We start from the raw sequence: 10,549 nt of genomic DNA, 5'->3' as shown, positions 1-10,549 counted from the left end.
CTGAGGCAGGAGAATCCCTTAAACCCAGGAGGCAGAGATTGCGGAGAGCTGAGATCGCACCATTGCACTCTAGCCTGGGCAACAGAGTGAGACTCTGTCTTAAAAAAAAAAAAAAAAAAAAGATAAAACCTAGGCCAGTCTCTGCTTAGGTGGGTTAAAAAAAAAAAAAAAAAAGTACAGAAGATCTTTTGGGCAATGTAAAAAAATGTAAAAGATTTAATGTGAAAAAAAAAAGAATGAAAGAAAAGGACAGAAGAAGGACCTTACAGATCTGTAGAAATCTCAGTGGCCTCCTGGAGTCTAACAAACTGAAGTTCAAGGAAGACTAGAAGTGTATGCGCCCCGATCTCGTGGCTCCCTGCCTTGAAAAAGCCATTTGTATTCACCGAGGGGCTCCTCCCTGCACTGCTGTATTTAATTCTGGATATGGTATAAATAGGACTTGGCTGACTGTCAAAGCACACCCACCACAATGTTCCGGTCTTTTTGGGACATCAACTGAATCTGAGCCTTTGATTCCCTCTAGTGGCTTAAACTGGCAACTTTTGTAGCTGGCTTTTGGCATTTGTTATTGAATGTTTAAGTATCTATTGTATGCGCTAAATTGGTGCTGGGTCCTCTAGCTCTGCCTGGAGTGTAGGGCACTGGTTTCATCTGAGCGTTTTTGTGTCCAGTGGAAAGTGATCAGTGTTAAGCCAGAGCTCGTTCTTACAAAGCTCCTTCTTACAAAGCTTAGCTTAGTACAGTGCAAACAAGTGAATTTCCCAGCTGTTCTAAAGCTGCTTTATTGTAATTCTGGGAGGATGGGTTATTATATGGATTATTTCTGCCACTAAACGAGTTGTAGGACCTTGCGCTGTCTCTTTTACCCCTGGGTCTTAGTTTGCTCATTGGTAAAAATGAGCATGTGGGTTACGCTCAAATAAATTCAACAAATATTAATTGAACACCTGCAGTGTGAGACCCTGGGCTGGGTACTATGGGAAGGCAGTAATGAATGGTACTTGATCTCAAGGAGCTTACAGGATAATGGGAGAACCAGACATCCTGGAAGCCACATAAAATTGGGCAGGAGGAGGCTGGGCATGGTAGCTCACACCTGTAATTCCAGTACTTTGGGAGGCTGAGGCGGTTGGATCACTTGAGGCCAAGAGTTCGAGACCAGCCTGACCAACATGGTGAAATCCTGTCTCTACAAAAAATACAAATAAATAAATAGTCAGGCATGTTGGCACATGCCAGTAATCCTAGCTACTTGGGAGGCTAAGGCAGGAGAATCACTGGAACCTGGGAGGCAGAGGTTGCAGTGAGAGGAGATTGCGCCACTGCACTCCAGCCTGGGTGACAGAGCAAGACTGTTTCAAAAAAAAAAACCTGGCCGGGCACGGTGGCTCTCGCCTGTAATCCCATCACTTTGGGAGGCCGAGGTGGGCAGATCACAAGGTCAAGAGATTGAGACCATCTTGTCCAACACGGTGAAACCCTGTTTCTACTAAAAATACAAAAATTAGCTGCGTGTGATGGCATGTGCCTGTAGTCCTAGCTACTCGGGAGGCTGAGGCAGGAGAATCGCTTGAACCAGGGAATCGGAGGCTGCACTGAGCCAAAATCGTGCCACTGCACTCCAGCCTGGCGACAGAGAGACACTCTGTCAAAAGAAAAGAAAAAAAAAACCTGTAAAGATAGCTCAAAGGGCCAATCTTAGGTTCTACAATAGTGGTGTTATTTGCAGGAATAACTAGGGAAGTTAAATATCTTTTTTTTTTAGAGACAGGGTCTTACTCTGTCACCCATGCTGGAGTGCAGTGGTGCAATCATGGCTCACCACAGCCTCGACTTTCCAAGCTCAGGTGATCCTCCCACCTTAGCCTTGCGTAATGGCTGACGATGGCTTATGTCTGTGCCTAACCAGAATTTAGGCTCCTCTCCTTCCCAGCCTGATGGCCTTCCCATTAGCTTTGCAAAAGCGGTTGAGTTTTGGGCAAGGCCTATTATCATTTGAACTATAACCTAAATGTCTTCCAAAGTTATCTTGGCCCAGTAGCCAGGGAATAATTAAGGGAAAGGGAAGATCCAGGGCGGGTTAGTTTAGCTTACTGTTACAATTTTCCCACTGATATAACACTTGCAAAGGCCATTTCAGATGCCTCTGAGGGCTCCTCCCCTGCAGGCTCAGCCCAAGCAGCCTTGCTGTAGAATGAAGCACAATCGCCCCTGCTCCATTCTTCCTCATCTCATTTCCCTGAAAGCAAGAATACCAGAAGCCCTTTTCCTTCCCACAAATTGGCTGCTAATCGATTTTGGCAAATAAACAGGGAATTAGAGAATTAGAAAATAAACAGGGAGGCCAGATTTGGTGGCTCACGCCTGTAATCCCAGCACTTTGGGAGGCCGAGGCGGGTGGATCACCTGAGGTCAGAAGTTCGAGACCAGCCTGGCTAACATGGTGAAGCTCCGTCTCTATTAAAAACAAAAAAAAAATCAGCCGGTGTGGCACACGCCTATAATCCCAGCTACTCCAGAGACTGAGACAGGAGAATCCCTTGAACCCGGGAGGCAGAGGTTGCAGTGGGCTGAGATCATGCCACTGAACTCCAGTCTGCGTAACAGAGCGAGACTCCATCTCGAAAGAAAAGAAAAAGGCTATTTCATATTTTGAAACCATCTGACAGAAAGCTACAGAGAATGGAAGATAGAACTTGGGGTGATACAAGAATGTGTGTCTCTAAGAGAGGCAGGAACTCCTTGTAACAGCCCACTTGTTCCCCAAGTATTTCTGCACTTACAGAGAGGTCAGGGCCGGGGGCGGGCACTGGGGGAGGAGGGCAGTGACCTGTCTCTAGGAAGGCTCTAAGGAGCAACCTGGACCCAGCCCGTGACCTGGTATTGAAGCCTGTTTTGGGGAGGATACCAACCCCTGACTTCCTGTCTCAGTAGTAGGAAAAAAAGTGTTTTTGTGGAATAAGCAGAGAAATTAAGGGACCTGAGACAGTTTAGCCCAGGCATAATGGATGGAACAGAAGTATTTCCAAGAGCTTCATTTAGAGGCACAAGAGAAATGAAAAATGAAGAAATAAAGCAAAGCAGGGCTGTGACTTCCTCTAACACAACAACTGAGGGTGGACACTCTGGGGAGCTGTGTGAGCATCAGCAGTGGAAAGGGAGGCACTGTGGCTGGGGAGAGAACACAGGGATGCCTGTTGGACAGATGCCTGCATCACAACGGACTTGAATCTAAACTCAGTGCCTACCCTCCCCAGCTCACCCCCAAAGCAAACACATCATACTCCTGACTTCCCCATCACTGCTACTGTGATCACCATCCCACCAGTCACGCAAGCTTGAAAACAATCTTTGTTTTTTTTTTTTTTTTTTTCTGAGAGAGAGTCTCTCTCTGTCACCCAGGCTGGAGTGCAATGGTGCGATCTCAGCTCACTGCAACCTCTGCCTCCCAGGTTCAAGTGATTCTCCAGCCTCAGCCTCCTGAGTAGCTGGGATTACAGGCACCCACACACATGCCGGGCTAAGTTTTGTAGTTTTAGTAGAGATGGGGTTTCACCATGTTGGCCATGGTTGGCCAGGCTGGTCTCAAACTCCTGACCTCAGGTGATTTGCCCTCCTCAGCCTCCCAAAGTGCTGGGATTACAGGCATGAGCCACCGTGCCCGGCCCAATCTTTGCTTTTGAATCAATTTTCTTTCTCCTCTTAGATCCAGTCAGTTGCTATATTCCGTAGTTTTGACTATCACATTACCTCGCAAATCCATCATTTGTTTTTTACTACCTTCACCACTATCCTAGGGCAATATCTCTTACTTGGAAAAATTTAATAGCATTTTCACAAATGTATGTCTCAATATTTCCCTTTTCCTGTGCATTCAACACACAGCTCCTAAATTATCGCTTCCGTAAGCAAGAGATCATGTCACTGTGCTCACTGTGGCAGGAAAGGACTTTTATCCCATCAACTGCTTCACTTTTCCAGCATAATTTGTTTTATTTTTCCGCACTTCTTCACACCAGCCAAGCTGAACTATTACCATTCACTGAATATCCGCCCCCGCCGCCTCTCCCATCCTGTGCCTTTGATCCTGTCATCTCCAACATCTTAACACCTTTCCTCCTCCTCTATTCTATCCACATGAATTCCATTTTCCAAGCTCCATATCAAATGCCACCTTCTCCATAGTAAAATAAATTGCCTTGGATTCAGAGCTACTCAGTGCTAAACACTATACTAGATGATTTACATACTCTGTTTCTAATATTTACAAAACCTTGGAAGGATTTAAGCTTTTCCTGAACCCTATAATTAATTGCCTATAATTTATCTCCTCTAAATTTGCATAGCCCTTTCATCATGAATAATTTCCCTTTATACTACACTATTTGTGTAATTGTCTTTTCATCCTTCTAAATACATGCTACTGGTCAGCAACAACTGTTACTAGATTTAAAGAAAATAAGAAGGTTCATCTCTAAGGTTTTCTCCAGCTTCAAATGGCTGTGACTCTATAAATTAAGAACATGAGTTTTTGGGCAACTTGGTGCAGTTTCCATGAGTATCATCTTCTTGGAAGCCTCTGCTAATAGAAGACAGAAAGATCAAAAAACACAGTTGTTTCCAGGCACAGCGGCTCATGCCTGCAATTCTAGCACTTTGTGAGGCCAAGGTTGGGAAATCGCTTGAGCCCAGAAGTAACCTGGGACCTGGCACAATAACAGAGGAAGACCCTGTCTCTACAAAAAATTAGTCGGCATGGTGGCATGTGCCTATAGTCTTAGCTTCTCTGGAGGCTGACGTGGGAGGATTGCTTGAATTGGTGAGGTCAAGGGTGCAATGAGCCATGATTGCACCACTGCACTCCAGCCTGGGCAACAGAGACACCCAATCTCTCTAAAAACAAGCAAGCAACCAAGCAAGCAAACAAACAAATAGGCCAGGCACAGTGGCTCATGCTTATAATCCCAGCACTTTGGGAGGCCAAGGCAGGTGGATCACCTGAGGTCAGGAGTTCGAGACCAGCCTGGCCAACATAGTGAAACCCTGTCTCTACTAAAAATACAAAAATTAGCTGGGTGTGGTGGCAAGCGCCTATAATTCCAGCTACTTAGGAGGCTAAGGCAGGATAATAACTTGAACTCAGGAGGCAGAGGTTGCAGTGAGCGAGATCCTGCCACTGCACTCCAGCCTGGGTGACAAGAGCAAAACTCCATCCCCCCCCTCAAAAAAAAAACAAGCTGACATGAACAATTTCATTGTTCATAAAGACCAAGTAAGGTAAGAAAGACAGGCACTAGTAGGATGTAATTTGCGGTGGTTAAAGAAGATGTGATGAATTCAGTTAACAGAGGAGCCAGTGTGAGACCAGGACTTCCAATACTCCTAGTCTAGGACTCTTGCAACCCCTTGACATGCCCTTGCCCGCAGGAACATCCCATAATTTTTTGTTGTCATATCTGTTCCCCACACATTGCCATCCAGTCTCTGCATAACTCATTAAAGATTTTCTTCTTCCAGTTTCCTACTATGTTGGAACCTTGGCGACTCACACTGAGATCAAGAGAGTGGCAGAGGAAAAGGTCACTTTGCCCTGCCACCATCAACTGGGGCTTCCAGAAAAAGACACTCTGGATATTGAATGGCTGCTCACCGATAATGAAGGCAACCAAAAAGTGGTAAGTAGACACCTGGCTGGAGTCCTTCCTCCTTCTTGTCCTTCTGCATTTGCCTTTCTGCAGTCTTCCAGTCTTTCTTGTTGGCTCTGAAAGAGTTAGAATTCCTTTTTCATCTGGCTTCTACTTGAAAGACTTTAGATACAAAACTATAGAGATGAAAGAGTATTGCTGGGCATGATGGCTAACGCCTGTAATCTCAGCATTTTGGGAGGCCAAGGCAGGTGGATCACCTGAGGTCAGGAGTTCGAGACCAACCTGGCCAGCATGGTGAAACCCTGTCTCTACTAAAAATAGCCAGGTGTGGTGGCCCATGACTGTAATCCCAGCTACTTGGGAGGCTGAGGCAGGAGAATCCCTTAAACCCAGGAGGCAGAGGTTGCAGTGAGCTGAGATCATGCCACTGCACTCCAGCCTGGGTGACACAGCAAGACTCCATCTCAAAAAAAAAAAAAGAAAGAAATAATAATTAGCCAGATGTGGTGGCACAAACCTGTAGTCTCAGCCACTCGGGAGGCTGAGGTGGGAGGATCACTTGAGCCCAGAAGTGCAAGGCTGCAGTGAGCTATAATCACACCTGTGAATAGCCACTGCATGTGAGCCTGGGCAACATAGCAAGACCCTGTCTCTAAATAAATAAATAAGTTGTCTGGCCGGGTGCAGTGACTCACACCTGTAATTCCAACACTTTGGGAACCTGAGCGGGGTGAACTGCTTGAGTCCAGGAGTTCAAGACCAGCCTGGGCAACAAAGTGAGACTCCCTCTGTACAAAAAATTTTTTTTAATTAGCCAGATGTGATGACACATGCCCATAGTCCCAGCTGCTCAGGAGGCTGAAGCAGGAGGATTGATTGAGTGCAGAAGCATCACTTGAGCCCAGGAGGTCAAGGCTGCAGTGAGCTGAGATCACACCACTGTACTCCAGCCTAGGCAACAGAGCCAGACACTCTCTTAAAAAACAAAAACAAAACAGAAGCAAAAGAAAGAAAAAAGTTGTCCTTTCCTCTTCTCTGTCTATACCACTAATTTTATAACATGGTTTATGTTGGGAGGAGCTAAGGTCTTCACTGAAAACAGATTTCAGGATCACTGTTGTAGTTTAACTTGCTTAAATAGCTATCTACATCACCTCGTAATATTGATATTGCTTCTCATTTTGTTCTCATACAGTAACATTCTAAGATACTATCTGTTCTCTGTAGAGTGAGGTCACCTTAACCTGAGTAGGTTTATTGATTTATTTTTTTACTTTGAGATAGAGTCTCACTCTGTTGTCCAGGTTGGAGTGCAATGGCTCGATCTTAGCTCACTGCAGCCTCCACTCACATGGTTCAAGCGATGCTCCCGCCTCAGCCTCCTGAGTAGCTGGGATTACAGACGTGCACCACCACGCCCGGCTAATTTTTGTTATTTTTAAGAGATGAAGTCTCACTCTGTCACCGAGGCTGGAGTGCTGTGGTGCCATCTCGACTCACTGCCACCTCTGCCTCCTGGGTTCAAGCAATTTTCGTGCCTCAACCTCCCAAGTAGCTGGGATTACAGGCGTCCACCACCACATCCAGCTAATTTTTGGTTTTTTAGTAGAGATAAGAGTGTCACCACGCTGGTCTGGAACTCCTGACCTGAGGTGATCCGCCTGCCTCGGCCTCCCAAAGTGCTGGGATTACAGGTGTGAGCCACTGTGCCCGACCTCTGAGTATGTTTATTTTAACAGCTTCTTGGTCAGCCTAGATTTGATACTCTCAGTTCTTTTTTTTTTTTTTTTGAGAGGGAGTCTCACTGTGTTTCCCAGGCTGGAGTGCAGTGGCGCGATCTCGGCTCACTGCAAGCTCCGCCTCCTGGGTTCACGCCATTCTCCCGCCTCAGCCTCCGAGTAGCTGGGACTACAGGCGCCCGCCACCACGCCCGGCTAGTTTTTTGTATTTTTAGTAGAGATGGGGTTTCACCATGTTAGCCAGGATGGTCTTGATCTCCTGACCTCGTGATCCACCCGCTTCGGCCTCCCAAAGTGCTGGGATTACAGGCTTGAGCCACCGCGCCCGGCCTACTCTCAGTTCTGAATGAAGTGATGTTCATGTTTATTATAGCCCATGTTCCTGTAATAAAAATCCAAGAATGACTCTGATAGATTCTCTTCTTTGATCACACTTGAGGCAGGTTCCTGAGGTCTTTCTGACTAGAGCTAATCTTGGGCTTCCCTTTCCGCCCTCGTAGAATACCTTTTGAGCAAGAATGCTGCTAAGTCAGGTTAGTGAAAATGCTCCACTCTTGGTATCTTATCACCCTGTCCTGCCTACAATAATAATCCTATCAAGCAGGTTCAGCCAGAAACCCCATCACCCCTGATGTTTCCTCTCAGTAATTTCATGACCCCCACCCTGCTCCTTGGTTGTAAACTCCTCTTGTTCTTGCTGGCATCAGAGTCAAGCCCAATCTCTGACTCACAGTGCTCTTCACATCTATTACCGTGGCCCCTCTGGAATAGTCTGTCTTACTATCTTTAACAAGTTTCGGCCGGGTGTGGTGGCTCACGCCTGTAATCCCAGCACTTTGGGAGGCCGAGGTGGGTGCATAACCTGAGGTTAGGAGTTCAAGACCAGGTTGGATAACATGGTGAAACTCTGTCTCTACTAAAAATACAAAAAAAATGAGCCAAGCATGGTGGCATCTGCCCATAATCCCAGCTACTCGGGAGACCGAGGCAGGAGAATAGCTTGGAGCCAAGATCGAGCCATTGCACTCCAGCCTGGGCAATAGAGCAAGACTGTCTCAAAAAAAAAAAAAAAAAAGTTTCACTGGATAATTTTCTCATTAACAATTTCACACATCTAACTTTCACCCAAGTATTTTCATTTGATTTAAAGAAAAAAGGACTTGCTTGGTTATATAACCAAGTGAATATAAGGATTAGGATGTTAATTATTTTCAAAAAGCCCCTGATACGGCTTTAAGCAGTCACAATTCCCTACTTGTCTTCAGTTGATACTGTGAAGCGAGGATGTCCATTTATTCAATCATTCAGATTACACAAATTTATTTAGCACTTACTGTATGCCATGCTAGGTACCAGGATACAATACTGAAGAAGACATCATAGTCCTTGCCTTCTTAAGAGTTTATAGTGAAAAGACATTCAATAACTTTACAAAGAGCCTGGCACAGTGGCTAGTGTCTGTAATCTCAGCTACTCAGGAGGCTGAGGTGGGTGGATTGCTTGAACCCAGAAGTTTGGGACCAGCCTGGGTGACACAGTGAGACTCTATCTCTTAAATAATTTTTTTTTTTTTAAGAAAGGAGGGGAGAGGTAGGTAGAAAGACAGGAACAAAGGAACCAATAAATATTAGCAATATGCCAGGTACAAATCTGTTTAGCACATATTATCTCATTTAATTTAATATGTGCCACTTGCAGTAGCTTGTGCCTGTAGTCCCAGCTACTTGGGAGGCTCAGGTGGGAGGACTACTTGAGGCCAGGAGTTCCAGATGGCCTGAGCAACCGAATGAGAACTCCCATTTCTAAAACAACTTTTAAAATTTGTTAATGTAATACTCATAACTAGAATTAATGGGCTCATTTTTACAAATAAGGAGCTGAGGTATACTCACACGTTCGTAAACACACAAACATAGTGAACAAATTGCATAAGGTCACCTAATTTGCATTTTCAAATTAGGCACCCTGGGCTGGGCCAGGCAGGCACAGTGGCTCATGCCTGTAATTCCAGCACTTTGGGAGGCCCAGGCGGGAGGTCCACTTGAACTCAGGAGTTCAAGACCAGCCTGGGCAACATGGTGAAACCCCACCTCTACTAAAATTACAAAAATTAGCTGAGCATGGTGGCACAGGACTATAATCTTAGCCACTTGTGAGGATAAGGTGTGAGAATGGCTGGAGCATGGGAAGTCGAGGCTGCAGTGGGCAGAGATGGTGCCACTGCACTCCAGCCTGGGTGACAGAAGGAGACCATCTCAAAACAAAACAAATGAACAAAAAACAAATTAGGCAGCCTGACCTCAGTGCCTGCTCTGTGAACCACTAGCTGTATTACCTTCATAAATAATTTGAAAGTGTAATATGTGCTATGTAGGCTTCTTCTCCAAGAAAACACCAAGTGGCGGAAAAATCCTGATCTAAAACATCAAGAGAGATCTGCATCCATCTCCATTCAGAGTTTTACAGTTGCTCTGCAGGCGATGGCACAGAATGAATGCCAGAAAGTTGAACTGCTCCATCTGTTCTATACAAGTCCTAACAAACTGTTCCAGGTCTACCAGGAATGACATAATACAAACAGCCCCAAACCACTAAAATTAGTATTTTTATTTTTTTTCTTTGTTTGCAAAAGGACTAAATTGATGTTCATTTTTCTCCCATCACACCCTGATGAACTGCTTAGTTTCAGCACCGTATTTCTTAGAATTAAAAACAAAATAGGCTAGGCACAGTGGCTCGCACCTGTAATCCTAGCACTTTGGGAGGCTGAAGTGGGCAGATCATTTGAGGTCAAGAGTTTGAAACCAGCCTGGCCAACATGGTGAAACCCTGTCTCTACTAAAAACACAAAAAAATCAGCCAGGCATGGTGGCAGGCACCTGTGATCCCAGCTACTTGGCAGACTGAAGTAGCAGAAATGCTTGAACCCGTGAGGCAGAGGTTACAGTGAGCCGAGATCGCACCACTGCACTCCAACCTGGGTGACAAGAGTGAGACTCCGTTCCCCCCGCCCAAAAAAAGACTATCTTGCAATTGTATAATTTTACCTTTCCAAAGATGTCAGATGCTTGCCTGTATGTTATCCCTTTTTTCTTCATTAAATATTGAGACAGTCTCAGCCTAGGCAACACAGTGAGACCTATCTCTTAAAAATATGTG

The 10,549-nt window shown here is 45.4% G+C and overlaps 1 protein-coding gene across 1 annotated transcript in view; it reads left to right on the top strand.

The window, feature by feature from the left end:
- CLMP (CXADR-like membrane protein) overlaps positions 1 to 10,549 on the top strand; it is a 122,359-nt gene that overhangs the window by 87,844 nt on the left and 23,966 nt on the right. The window contains exon 2 of the mRNA XM_011926998.1: positions 5,521 to 5,678. Within this exon, the coding sequence (XP_011782388.1) occupies positions 5,521 to 5,678 (158 nt within the window). The remainder of the gene's footprint in view (positions 1 to 5,520; positions 5,679 to 10,549) is intronic.

This window comes from Colobus angolensis, unplaced genomic scaffold (genome assembly GCF_000951035.1).
Source record: "Colobus angolensis palliatus isolate OR3802 unplaced genomic scaffold, Cang.pa_1.0 Scaffold7, whole genome shotgun sequence".
Classification (NCBI taxonomy): Eukaryota; Metazoa; Chordata; class Mammalia; order Primates; family Cercopithecidae; genus Colobus; species Colobus angolensis.
This window is presented reverse-complemented; position numbering and strand designations above follow the sequence as displayed.